The 14,971-nt window shown below is 37.8% G+C and overlaps 1 protein-coding gene across 12 annotated transcripts in view; it reads right to left on the bottom strand.

Annotated features, from left to right (window-relative positions):
- LOC126428097 (poly(rC)-binding protein 3) overlaps positions 1 to 14,971 on the bottom strand; it is a 503,159-nt gene that overhangs the window by 19,855 nt on the left and 468,333 nt on the right. For 10 of the 12 annotated variants that reach the window (XM_050090000.1, XM_050089999.1, XM_050089995.1 and 7 more), the window contains one exon: positions 9,427 to 9,520. In XM_050090000.1, the coding sequence (XP_049945957.1) occupies positions 9,427 to 9,520 (94 nt within the window). The remainder of the gene's footprint in view (positions 1 to 9,426; positions 9,521 to 14,971) is intronic. The other 2 variants (XM_050089996.1, XM_050089998.1) reach the window with 1 other exon arrangement.

Raw genomic sequence — 14,971 nt, forward strand, 5'->3', positions numbered from 1 at the left:
AAGTTCTGAAAAATGCTGCTGGAAGTTGCTGTAAACAATTATTCTGCCACAGAAGCTTGTGTGTTATCATTTTGAATACTGAATGTTGTGGGTTGTTGGGAGGGGGGAGGGGGGGGGGGGGGGGGGACCAGACAGTGAGGCCATCGGTCTCATCCGATTAAGTCTGCCGTGCTCTTTCAAAGGAACCATTCCAGTATTTGCCTGGAGGGACTTAGGGAAATCAAGGAAAACCTAAATCAGGATAGCCGGACGCGGGATTGGACCATCTTCCTCCCGAATGTGAGTGCAGTGTGCTAACAACTGCACCACCTCGCCCAGTACTGAATGTTAATTATCTTTTATCATGTGGGAATTTAAATTTAATATTGCTAATCTTTGAATTTAGCAGGTTTTCGTAGCAATAACAATCTTTGTAAATACACACAATCAAGATGTACATTTTTAAGAAACTTGCAGAAGATGGCAAGCACGGTAAGCACAGTTCCACGTTTCGACAGCTTCAGCTCTGTTCAGAAGCTGTCGGCACATGTCTATGTACATCAAGCCATCTCTCAATGCTGCCACTATTCGCAACATAATAATAAATTCCAATTGTGTTTAACTATGCAGTGCAGCGAGACACTCTTGTCACATCGCCTCTCACAGCCTACCTGCGCGTAGTTCCTATTACGGCTACCTGTATTCTAGGCAGCCGTGCCAGAATTTGTTTGTCAAACAACATTGACATACATAGGAGATGCTGCAGTGTAGGAAATGATTCTGTATAAACAAATTATATTTTTCAGAATGTATCTAATAAAGTACCTTGTCTAACCTCTACAACAGACAATACAAATCAGCACCTTGAAGATATGGATCGCTCTTCACCCAGTGTATATCCTTTAAATCAAATGTGAAACTGTGTCAAGACAAAATGGAACTTTCTGGGAAGAAAACCCTGTATTCCATTGAAAGAAGAACAAAATACTTGAGGTGTCATTTATGTGATATGGAAAGACTGACATATGACTAACACATGCTGTGGTGCAGTCTATATAAAAGACCTATTGGCCCCAGTGGCCCTAGTCCCACTCAGATAATTTCAACAGATATTGTGAATTCTCATTGCTGTCAGTGCAATATAACATAAATGTCCAACAAGCTAAGTTCACATGGATGTGAATTACTACCCTGGATTCAAACTAAGCCGTGTAAACACTAACTGGAGGCCAATGCAAGGCCAGTGTAATTTTATGTCAACTACATCAGGTTTTTCTCCAAGAACATTGTCTCAAAGCATAAATCGCAGTGTGAGAAAGAAAAACAGGGTTATAAGGGTTATACTGTATTACAAAAATAAGAAACGTTAAGAAACGTTAATGTTTTGATTTGAAATATTACCAAATTGTTGTCAAAACTTTGCTCTTGAGGCTGATAATGTACAAGAATCTTCTTTTTCCCCAACCAAATATGTAATCATTTCTTGCTACTGATGATGAGAATAAATATGAGAATTCAATCTAAAAGAAACTGAGTATACAGTTAATAAACGGTGAAAGTGCTTCTCGTACCTACATGTTACTGTCTCTGTAGTCAAGAAAATATGAGGTTAGCCTGTGACTCATTACCTTCCAATTATTTTAAGCAGAAGTTCCTGATTGAATATACATAATGTAAGCAGTAATGTTAACAACTCACTGTATATCTGAGCCAGAACACTGCCAGCTTTCAGACAAATCCTGCTCCAAGCACGTGCACCTGTTTGTTCAGTGTCCGCCGAGACAATGTAGTCTTGCATGTGTATTAGTTCTGAAGAAGGATTGTACAAAGCTAAAGAACATTCTCAGTTTCTTAAGTGTCTGTACTTCAAAATAATGAAACCATTTTAGTAATGCTGCAGATAATATTAGAAAAATAATTACATAATTTGTCCCCAACATAAGAGATCAAAGCATTCCTTGTACAGTGCAATATGAACTGTGGTGATAATCATTACAGCTAAAATTGCTTCTGCCTTCGATATATGATGCAAAACAAATACGTTTTTGTGCCAGTCCGCTGATGGCCATGTTTTTCATCATGCTGTCACCGAAGTGTTTCAGACATTATGTATATTCACAATGGAGATATAGGAATTAATTATGGCTTCATCTAACTGAGGTACACTGCACTGCACTGAGCCAATACACACAGGCTGTAGTATATCCAGTGGCATATTTTTCAACAAGGCAATTATTCCTACGCGTTGTCTGTAGCATGGTGTGTCCTATTTCCATACATATAGTAACTTTATGTCAACAATATATTAATGCCAATTAAAATGAAGTGTAAGCCCAAATGCATTTACTAATTTTCAATATAATCTCTCTTTACCCTGAAGGAAAGTAGTAGTATTCTCATCCTAGTAATGATTCTAAAAGACAGACATGCAAACCATGAATCAATTCAATATGCCACCAAACAACAATATAATTTCAATACAAGCATCCCATAGAATGTAATTTATTAGGTTCAACATCCTACCAATGGGGTCATCATCTCCCAGATATTGAAGCATATAATTATTCAACTGGAGCAAGCTGGAACGAGAAGCATTGCATTTGCATCTTACAGTAACCTTCTGAATAAAAATGTCTGGCAATGTCTACAAATTCCTGGCATAAAAAATAAAGTTAGTTGTCCTAATCAAATCTAGTTGGCAAAACCACAATAATGTGAGTATTTTAGGACAAAAATCACGCAATGAAGTGTGAGAGAAATAATTCTGTGATAAACAGATGTACTTTAATGACAGAGTCACCAACTATAATTTTTTTATCAATGAGTTTATCAGAAAGCTACTTCCCCTGAATTTGCTGAACCGAAAGTCTGCACCAAGTTAATTTCCACTCATTTTGATTCGAGGTGATTTCAACAAATAAATGTAAGACTAGCTCTGTAGTAATTTCAATGGCCACCAAATACAATTTTTTAGGGAATTTTAAGTAATATGATTCAAAGACAACAAATCAGCAGGGTCATTCCTTACACAGACAGTATGAACAACTATGTGGACACACTTATTTCTGCAATGATGCATTGTAAAAAGATTCAGAGGCTCACAAAATGTTAATGAAATGGAGACATTCTCATCAATAAAAGTAGGAGCTTTGCTTCCAAAATAACTCCCATGTCTATGAGTAATCATTGAAAGTACCTTATGAATATCTCATGGCATGGAGAAGAATTTCAGTTTATTTCTTGACAGCAAAGTTTAGTAAGGATGTGCTGGAATATCAGTCTCGTACCTTAAGGTCTCCGATTTGCAATGTCATCTGTCAGTAATACACTTCCTGAGATTGCATATGTTACAATGTATTTCATTCCAGCAAACCTTTCATTATCTTCCTGTGTAAACTGAACATCTTCACAGAAGACAATCCAATCTTCAATGTAAATTTCATGAATGGATGAGACTGTGTACTGTGCTTGCCGTGGGTCACAAGTGGAGCAACGGACATCTCGCGGCAGAACTGGTGAACTAGGGGAGTCGGCACACACACTCTTCTACTCAGTATGCAGGAATTAAAAATGCTCCTGATGAAGTAATTTACCTCACATATGCTCTGACCACACCGATAATGGCATAAACCATACCCATACAAGCATTTTACAGAAATTGATGGAAATGAAGACAGTATCAGGAAACAACAGTAACACAAGAGTGCAGCAGCCAATTAGCTGGGAAATGCTACAAACTTTACACATAAAAGATGCTATCGCGTAGACCAGTGTGTCAACTGCTGCATAATGTGTGCACTAAACATTTCCTTGATTTGACTAGGAATGCTCAGGGTGCTCTAGCACACCTCTCTTTAGTCATGGTGGTGATGATGGATTCGTGAGGTCCTCAACTGTGTGGTCATCAGCGTCCGTATAACGTCTCAATTTTTACACAGTCCAATCGAGCCACTGTCACGAATGATGAGGACAACACAAATACCCAGTCCTTGGGCAGAGAGAATCCCCAACCCAGCCGGGAATCGAACCCAGGACCCAGAAGCAGCAATGCTAGCCATTAGACCACAAGCTACGGACAAACCTCTCTTTAGTGTTGCATACTGTAATACATGGGCAAGCAAGTCTTTAGAAAATGAACCAATTATTGTAAATCAATAGTGTCTGATGTGATTCCAATTGAAACTGACAAATGCTGATGCTTCTGACTCGAGAACCGACTCGTGGCGATAACATATTAGACCTTCTGGTGACAAACAGACCCGAACTATTTGAAACAGTTAACGCAGACAGGGAATCAGCGATCATAAAGCGGTTACTGCATCGATGATTTCAGCCGTAAATAGAAATATTAAAAAAGGAAGTAAGATTTTTCTGTTTAGCAAAAGTGACAAGAAGCAGATTTCAGAGTACGTGACGGCTCACCACAAAAGTTTTGTCTCAAGTACAGGTAGTGTTGAGGATCAGTGGACAAAGTTCAAAACTATCGTAAAATATGCGTTAGATGAGTATGTGCCAAATAAGATCGTAAGAGATGGAAAAGAGCCACTGTGGTACAACAACCGAGTTAGACAACTGCTGCGGAAGCAAAGAGAACTACACAGCAAACATAAACACAGCCAAAGCCTTGCAGACAAACAAAAATTACATGAAGCGAAATGTTGTGTGAGGAGGGCTATGCGAGAGGTGTTCAATGAATTCAAAAGTAAAGCTCTATGTACTGACTTGGCAGAAAATCCTAAGAAATTTTGGTCTTATGTCAAAGCGGTAGGTGGATCACAACAAAATGTCCGGACACACTGTGACCAAAATGGTACTGAAATAGAGGATGACAGACTAAAGGCCGAAATACTAAATGTCTTTTCCCAAAGCTGTTTCACAGAGGAAGACTGCACTGTAGTTCCTTCTCTACATTATGTCGCACAGATGGCAAAATGGTACATATCGAAATGGACGACAGAGGGATAGAGAAACAATCACAATCGCTGAAAAGAGGAAAGGCCGCTGGACCTGATGGGATACCAGTTCGATTTTACACAGAGTACACGAAGGAACTTGACCCCCTTCTTGCAGCGGTGTACCGTAGGTCTCTAGAAGTGCATAGCATTCCAAAAGATTGGGAAAGGGCACAGGTCATCCCCGTTTTCAAAAAGGGACTTCAAACAGATATGCAGAACTATAGACCTACATCTCTAATGTCGATCAGTTCCAGAATATTGGAACACGTATTGTGTTTGAGTATAATGACTTTTCTGGAGACTAGAAATCTACGCTGTAGGAATCAGCATGGGTTTCAAAAAAGATGATCGTGTGAAACCCAGCTCGCGCTATTCACCCACAAGACTCAGAAGGCCATAGGCATGGGTTCCCAGGTGGATGTTGGGTTTCTTGACTTCCGCAAGGCTTTTGATACAGTTCCCCACAGTTGTTTAATGAAAACAATAAGAGCATATGGACTATCAGAGCAATTGTGTGATTGGATTGAAGAGTTCCTAGATAACATAACATAGCATGTCATTCTCAATGGAGGAGTCTTCTGAAGTAAGAGTGATTTCAGGTGTGCCGCAGGGGAGTATCGTAGGACCATTACTATATATAAATAACCTTGTGGATAACATCAGAAGCTCAGTGAGGCTTTTTGCGGATGATGCTGTAGCATTTCGAGAGGTTGTAACAATGGAAAATTGTACTGAAATGCAGGAGGATCTGCAGCAAATTGACCCATGGTGCAGGGAATGGCAATTGAATCTCAATGTTAACAAGTGTAATGTGCTGCGAATACATAGAAAGAAAGATCCTTTATCATTTAGCTACAATATAGCAGGTCAGCAACTGGAAGCAGTTAATTCCATAAATTATCTGGGAGTACGCATTAGGAGTGATTTAAAATGGAATGACCATATTAAATTAATCGTCGGTAAAGCAGATGCCACACAGATTCATTGGAAGAATCCTACGGAAATGCAATCCGAAAACAAAGGAAGTAGGTTACAGTACGCTTGTTCACCCACTGCTTGAATACTGCTCAGCAGTGTGGGATCTGTACCAGATAGGATTGATACAAGAGATAGAGAGAGAAGATCCAGCGGATAGCAGCGCGCTTCGTTACAGGATCATTTAGTAATCGCGAAAGCGTTACGGAGATGATAGATAAACTCCAGTGGAAGACCCTGCAGGAGAGACGCTCAGTAGCTCGGTACGAGCTTTTGTTGAAGTTTCGAGAACATACCTTCACCGAGGAGTCAAGCAGTATATTGCTCCCTCCTACGTATATCTCGAAGAGACCGTGAAGATAAAATCAGAGAGATTACAGCCCACACAGAGGCATACCGAGAATCCTCGTTTCCACTAACAATACAAGACTGGAACAGAAGGGAGAACCGATAGTGGTACTCAAGGTACCCTCTGCCACACACAGTCAGGTGGCTTACGGAGTATGGATGTAGATGTAGATGTGTCTTGTTCTGGTATATTTGCCACAGTCACGTGATGCAAACTATGCATTACAGAAGTTCTTCAATATGAGATTTTAAATTTGCTGTTGACTGTTACTTTCTGTAACACCTAATCACAGAAAAGTATAATCATGTAATGATGATAACTGAGGGGTTTGGTGCAAGGAGGAGGCAGCTCCACCCACTGGTTCCAGAGAAATCCAACAGATGGAGCTGCCTGTACTCCAGGTTTGCGTGAAAACTGAATCAGCCCCGGGAGCTGCCTCATTCTTCCCCCAAATGATAGCAGAAAGGATGTTATGGTACGTAGTGTAAACATTGCACATTCTGTGTGAGGGATATTTTTAACAGGCTTACAATCTGTTTTGTGACTTCATCTTTTGATTTCACAGTTTTTGTCAATATGAATGAATCAGGAGAGGAAGGACTGTTTAATTGTAACTCTTGAGAAAAGTACAAGGCAGGTGAAAATGAGACATCTAACGATTCAGAAGAAGATTCCAGAAGTAGAGACACAGTTGTTGGACCAATGAAGAGGAAAAAAGGATCGTAAAAGGAACAATGGGAACGGACATACGAAAACAACAGAAGGTTGACAGAAAGCACCACAATAGCACGAGTGGAAAAAACATGCCTTGCTGGACTACAGGTATTGATTGCAGTTGCAAATTCAAGCATTTTACTGAATTCGACATTGACGCACGGTATTGTATTATTAATGCTTTTAATGGCCTAAAGAGTAATTGTACCCAACATGTGTATTTGGCTGGTTGCGTTAAAGGTTTTCCTGTTAAAAGAAATAGGACTAAAAGTGGAACAGGAAAGCCCAGGGCATTTTAAATTTTTTATACTGTGAGTGGTGAGAGTAATGCAAGAGTCTGTAAAACAGTGTTTGCGTCACTGCGCGGTGTGTCCACAAAGCGAGTAGAAAACATCACAAAGAATATTTTTTTTTTACGAAACTTTCACACCGAAACCAGATGGTAGGGGAAAGCATAATACAAGACACGACAAAATTCCAAATGAAACTGTGCAAAAGGTTCATTGTCACATTGAGTTTTCCAAGGTGAGAATCACATTACAGTCGACTAGATAATGGCAACAGACAATACTTACTTGCCTGCCAATCTCACTATCAATGAAATGCATCGTTTGTACATAGAGAAGCACTCTGAATCTCCAGCAGAATATGATTTTTGCTTTCAGTAGTTCAAAACACCTCCAATATCAGATTCAGGCATCCAAGATCACACACATTTCAAAAACATACAAAAGGAACTCAGTGCCTCTTACACCTCAGATGAGAGACGTAAGGAGCTCCAGGATCCCAAGCTACTTCATCAAGTTGGGTGGATTCATTTTATGAAGATATTAAAGACAAGATGGCACTTTCACACCATAATAATGACACCAAGATGATGTGCTTCAACTACCAACAAAATATGCAGCTCCCGAAAGTTTCTTCTGGGGACGCATTTTGTAAACGCCAGTTGTGGGTCTATAACTTTGCAATTTTGTCTTTTAAGACTGGAGAACATCATTTCTATCTCTATGATGAAACCATCAGAAAAAAGACGTCCGATGAGCCAATCAGTTTTATAGATCACTACATCAACCATGTTCTAACAGATGATACCAAAATACTTTTATTTGTTTTATTTTTCGGTAACTGTGTGTCACAAAATTTAAAAAAAAATCATTCGTTAATGCAGTAGCTGGTCACTTTACAAAGATTGTTCATCAATTCCCAGAACCAGGCCACAGCTTTATGCCACGTGACAGAGCATTTGGTAACATAGAAAAGTGTTTCAGGAAGACGGGAAGTGTTTCTCTACCAGTGGACTATTCTCACATCATCAGAAGAACCAGCCCCAAATTTCAAGTCACTGAAGTGGACCAGGTATTTAATTTCAGCTTTGTTGACAAACTGAAGAACTTTTGTTTAACGTACTCTTACATATGATTATTGAACAAGGAAAGAAGAAATATTTAATCATTAAGTACAAAATATTCCTCTGTGAACAACCATACATCAGTAAAGGGATTATTCAACGCAGTGCGAATGTAAGGATGACTGTGTTCAATAATGTGCAAATTTGCAGCCAAGGACCTACGATCCTCATAACAACGGACCACCTTCATCAAGCTTGTGACTGTCTCCTCCCACTTAAAGACCAAAAGCTTAATGATGTCAAAGAGCTGGCCAGAAAGTATGTTGCGCAAAAACAAATTTGGTTTTACGACCAGTTCACATCTGATGCTTCAAACGATCCTGAGAGACTGAGGGAGAGCTAGAAGACTGAAGAAAAACTGTACATACTGATGTATTGTGCCAATAATGTTGTACTTTCTTTATTAATAAATGTTTTTTAAACTGAAATATGGTTAATTATGGAGAAAATCGTCCTACAAAGCTTTTTCATTTTTTTAAACTGAAATATGGTTAATTATGGAGAAAATGGCCCTACAAAGCGTTTTTCATTCACTTTGGAGCAAAACGGAGGCAGCTCCAAAATTCAAAACTCCACTGCACGTACCTGAGTGCATGCATTTCTGTCTATTCTGGTCATTAGTATTAGACACCCCATAACTTAACACAAGGCTGACTATTTTCTGGTTTTGGTGAAAACTGGATTTTTAAACCTTTTTAAAATTTGCCACAAACTGGAAAAAGTGGAGCTGTCTCCGTGCATCAAACACTTCAATTGCTTTTGACTGAAAGGAATATTTCACCACTGTGGGAAGTTCAGGAAATCCTCTAGCTCCTGTGCTGCAGTGGAAAGCTAGACACACAAAACACTCCAAATTTAAATTTGCTGTGAGACTGAATTACGAACATAATTACGCGTGCTTATTAATATAAACATTACAGACTGGTACGGGGCTGGTGAAAGAGTGTAACTGATTATAACAGAGGAGTTGGCTGAAGTGTGCTTTCCTGAGTAGACATTTCCCCTACTGATGACAACAATGACTCGTCAACACTTACACTCACCTGCTGGATTGAGGCCGCCTGTTGTGCCAGCGTTCAGGCCACCGAGTCCGAGAGCAGCCAGGCCAGCCAATGGGGAATTGCCCATCCCCATCTTCTGGAAGCATGCACATAAGGGTACTCTATCCACAGCAATGGCCCACAACCAAGTGCTTGGCCACAGGCACTTCAAAACTTACATTCTACAACTCTAGCAAAAAAAATTACATATAAATCAAAGGAACAATTAAGCACTAGGTAACTGCAATGAAACCTGTATTTCACTAATTTATAAAACTGAACTGCCTGTAACTGAACTACATTTCTATAGCCAAGCAACTCCTCTGAGGAAATGTCAGTTTATGTTACCACTTCATTACAAACAAAACAAGAATTTGCTCCAAAATGTCATATACGTTGTTACTTAGTGCTTATTATTTCCAGGCAAAGAACATACATTTAGAAATCATGTGGTAAAAACTGTTTCTCTGTAGGTAATTACCCACTTCATGCATGTGAGTACATTAACAAAAATGTTACTTTCACCTTCTGCCACATAAAAAAAAAATCATATTGTCTTATGTAGCAGGTATAAAGTATTATGAGAACAGAAGTGTTCAATTACGTTTGTAAACTAAGGAGTTATAAACAGTTACCAAATATGGAAGCTAAATTGAAGTAATGCTTCATCAGTATTACAAAACTAAAGAACTTTCTTTAGTAACTTTACACATAGGAAGAGCTGTACCATTGACAGTCTGTAAGAACTGACACGGCAGATTTTTTTATGAAACAAGTATGTTGAAAATTTAATCACTGATACAATAACATCAAAAATATTAACAGGCAAATTAAGCTCAATAGCATATTTAATGTGTCTTGCTATGGCAATATGGTTCCCACTGCCCCAAACTGACTCCTGAACACATTTATAATAGAAGTATCTACACCGTTCAATGAATGCAATTGGGGTTGGTTGTGTGATGTATTAATACAAAATAAACAGTTACAATGCTCTTAAAATGGAATTAAAGTTAAAATCTCTTTGCACCAGATTATTCTTGGCGGCTAGGAGTGACACTATAATTGTTCAGCTTTCAGTTTCCAGGCTTACTCATCTTGGTTAGCTCACATTTTCAATAAAAGGCGAGTACTGTTTTTGTATATCTTCTTAATCAAATAAGATGCAGTTGTTCCCCCCAATAGTTGGAACACATTAAAGACATACCTTTTAAAGGTCACAGTCAGTTGTTGCACATTACTAGCAAGCATTGGGTCGAGTCCGCCTAAGATACAGTGGCTGGTGCGTAGTGACCAATTTTTGTCCGAAGCACTGGGCAAGTTAATTTGTTTGTTCAGAAGGTAAGGCAAACATTGTTTGCCCACTTTCAGCCATTTGGCAATGTGCTGCACTGACGAAATCAAGGCGCACAGCCTGTAATCTTCCTCAAACGATTCTACAGTACTATACAGTAAAAAAAAAATTCTGTGTTACTTATAGCTTTATACGTCAGCTTCCTGACGGCCCACATTTCATTAATGGTCATAATTACTGTGATATTTGCATGTGAGACAGACATTACAAAATTCAAAAAATTTTGCAATGAATAAATAGGGATCACAATTATGCATTTGGTGCATATTACATAATATGTTGCTGTTCATGAAATTTAGCTAACATATTGAATTTTTATTTAGCTTGAGTGGATGTCACTGTCTTGAGAAAACTAATGTTAAGTAGAGCACGCATTTTTGATCAAACATGCAAATGCCAAAAGCCAGAATGAAATATTCAGAACATTCCTCATATCTCAAATGGTTTGAGATACTGAAACAAGATTTTGAAAAACAATAGCGCAAAACGAGGAGAGTTGTCTGCCATATGCTTATTATACGGAACATCATCATATACCGTGTTACAGCTCGAACTACAGATTTTTTTCAATAGAAGAATTTATTTTTAAGGGTCATTGATAGCTTGTGAAATAAGAAATTCTATGGGTTTTGGATTATCATATGTGAAGTCATTACATTTTTGTATCGAGGATGTGCTTTTATATAAGCTACTGACCTTACTTGTCAGTTCCTCACTCAAAAAACCATAATTTCAGACTTCTCTTGCAATTGTGCCTGCACAACATGTTAGTGAGGTGAAACTGTGGGAACTCCATGTTTTGGCAAAAGAAGCAAATCTTAACAGGGCAACAAGAGAGATGTAGGTTTCAATCAGAATTCATCATTCGTGATGCTTCTCTGAAAGTTAGAAAACTTAACTGGTCAGGTGAAAATATACTGTCACTTTTGTTGAATTTTTAGCAGAAATCGTTTAGTTATTCAGTTTGGAATGACTCTCTCTCTCCAGCATTCGGTTTCCTCTCTGGCATGCTGGCCACATTATTCTGTACACACTCTACTCATGCATATTTATACTCTGAATATATCATTGATTTCATGTTATTCACATTCTCTTTCAAACTGACATTGCAAAACAAAATGGGAGAAACACTGGCTCAAGCGTCTCAAGTTTCCTTAAAAAAAGCTGACACCTATTGTAGAGTCAATTTTCCACCAAGAATTAAATTTTACAAGAAAGGAAGGAATTTAGTTTTAACACTTTCCATTCTAATAATCGTGCTGTGTTATGGACATTTTTTTAAAATCCTACCAATTGTTTCGTAGCCTTTTCTTTCAACAACAAGCAGGAGGTACACATTCATGAAGTGGGAAATCACTCTACTGTTGGTGCACGTGCACTCAAGGTTTGAAGGATTAAAATCATCCAGTTTATCATCCTACACTGTCAAATACGAGCCAAACATCAAAACGGTACAAAAAGACATCAAGAAAAATCAACACCAATACTGTGCAAAAACAGCAAGAAAAAATGTGAAATCTCAAATAAAAAATAACCTCTGACTGTAGTCAGTAACAATAGATCACAATATGCTTGGAGAAAAGGGGGGCTAACAGTATAACTCAACAACCATCCATAAATTACTTGTAATGCACATTCAAAAAATTAACACTTAAGTTCATTCACAACACACAAAACTAAATCACTGGGGAAAATACAACAACAAGAACACATAGTGAAACCAAGAACAATTTACACATCTAAGAAACTGGTTCCTTTCTGACAGTTCAAATTTCCTCTTACATAAAAACCAACCAACTTTATCTTCTGGCGTTCAAGGATGGGTCGATTGGTCGGATTGAAGAGATCTAACAAGTTAAGGAGAAGTAAGTTACATTGGCAATCAACAAATGATCTCTTTTTTCCAAGTAAAAACTTATCAACTACAAAGATTTACTACGTAAAACACTGAATGACACATGTAAATGTCCACACTTTATTTAATAATAATGGAAGACAGGTATGGTGAATAAATATGATTGTTTCTGGTATATGGCTGGTATGTATTTGGGGTGGAGCAATAGGCTATAGACAAAGACAAAATGAACTTTCAATTAAAGAAATAAACAACTCATTAAGCCTTCCGCTTAGGTACCAGCCGACAACGCAAACTTAAATGAGATTAAATGAAAGAAACAAAAAGCTGAGAATTAAATAACAATAAAAATAAACGGTCCATCAAATTCTTGATCCTCTAAGAAAATATTTCTATCAACAAGACATTGACTTTCCTCCACAAGGAAAAAAATTGTTCTGTTCTAGTTCTGTGCTGAAGAAAGATTTGTTCACTACGCTTTAACAAAAGCATGGAAATGTGGCAGGAGGTAAGTAAGGAGGAAACTGTGTACTGCAATATCATTCTCTAAACCTGTGTTCTCTTCATGGCAGCGTAGCATTTACAGTTCCCTTAATTTACCATCTGCTACATTTGAATTTAAATAGAACCTAAGAAAGTACAAATAATAAAGATAATAAAGATAACGAAGTGAACAAATCTAACTATTACAATTAATTAATAGCCTGCATAAAACACTCAGAACAACGTTTTAACTACTGACATCATTACAGTACCACAACTACGGTGAACATAAACAAGTTGCTCGAAAGTGACAGGTTAGGTGGGGCTAATAAAGTGGGTGTGTAAAGTTCTGAAGTGTGGACACTTACAACATCATCAATACATGTTAACCAATATAAATCATTTCATTAATAAAACTAAAAAGATTGATCCCTGGGCCTTTACCGGGAGGGACATCCCCACATGGCAACAGTCCCCCTCCCCTGAAAGAAAAATTTAAGGAAATCTGCCAACAACAGCCGTCAATCAGCATTTCGTTTTACTGTAAACTGAGTGCCGTACAAATGTATAAGCCAAGTAATGAAAGTGATGGTGTGCGATAAAGACCACGAAAAAAAGCCATGCATAAAATGTTATATGTACAAATTTATACGAACTCTAATGAGAAATTTTGAAGGCATACATACGAGTTCAGTAAGAGGACTTATAACAAGGAAAGGTGTGGCTTCATTCTATATATTAGGATTATGGAGGTTTCTTTGGATAAGGTAAATTCAAAGAGTGCCAGAAGAGATTAATTATCTTTGAACAATGCATGAACTCCACAGGCAATGTGAAACTATTTAAGCTAATTTCAGGTTACTTATTTCCAAGGTTCTCAACAAATGAGCTCTGTTTATTTACGAACTGTTACCAGAAAAAGAACTCTGACAAAGCTAAAGAAGTGCCAAATTAAATCAAAATGGTTGCCAAAAAACATTTCCAACTTATGCATTTTGTTACTGGCACCATAAATTAAATGAATTAAAAAGCTACAAAAATTACAGATTCTTCCCCAAAAACCTAGGTATCTTCGCTTGAAGATGGAGCACAAACAGCAAGAGTGTATTAGCTAAACTAAACAGCAACTGAACCATGTACAAAATTTAACATGAAGCAAATCACCTGGAATCTCAACATAACACAAGCTTTTTTAATGTGACCTCTGTGGGTAACTTGGAAGATCCAAAGATGCAGTTCACATTCATCATGCTCCATCTTCATGCAAACACTACAGGAGAACTGAGGACATGGTTGCAATAAAACAATTTTTTCCCAACTAAACAAGCAAATATTTGCTCCAGTTCCCAGGAATTTTAACTGTGGCAGGCAATCAAATAGAAGCAGTGCACAAAGAAATTTGCTGGCATACCAGATATGCAATAGAAAGAAACAACTGCAATATTTTTATTAGAAGCACATTCATCACAATAACCACAGAAGAGAAAGTTAAGATATTCCTGGAAACTTAAGCTTAATTAGTCTACTATTCAGCAATGTAAACAGAACGATCATCATGAATGTTTAACAGACCTCAACATTACTGGGAGAAAGAACTACTTACAGCTAATAAATCAGAAAATAAACAATGCGCAATATCTACTTTCATTCAAAAAGGAAAAAAAAAAAAAAAAAAGAGACAAATAAATAATCCTAATTTAAAAGCAAAATACTGCCAACAGGCCATGATGATTGTTCTGCAACTTTCTTATAACCATAAGAAATGATCCCAAGGAAAAACACAGTAACATTCTAACAATGCAGTGTAGTTCAACAGATGGCTTGAAGGTTAGTGTTGTGTGCAGAAGTTAGAAAAA

This window comes from Schistocerca serialis, chromosome 12 (genome assembly GCF_023864345.2).
Source record: "Schistocerca serialis cubense isolate TAMUIC-IGC-003099 chromosome 12, iqSchSeri2.2, whole genome shotgun sequence".
Taxonomy (NCBI): domain Eukaryota; kingdom Metazoa; phylum Arthropoda; class Insecta; order Orthoptera; family Acrididae; genus Schistocerca; species Schistocerca serialis.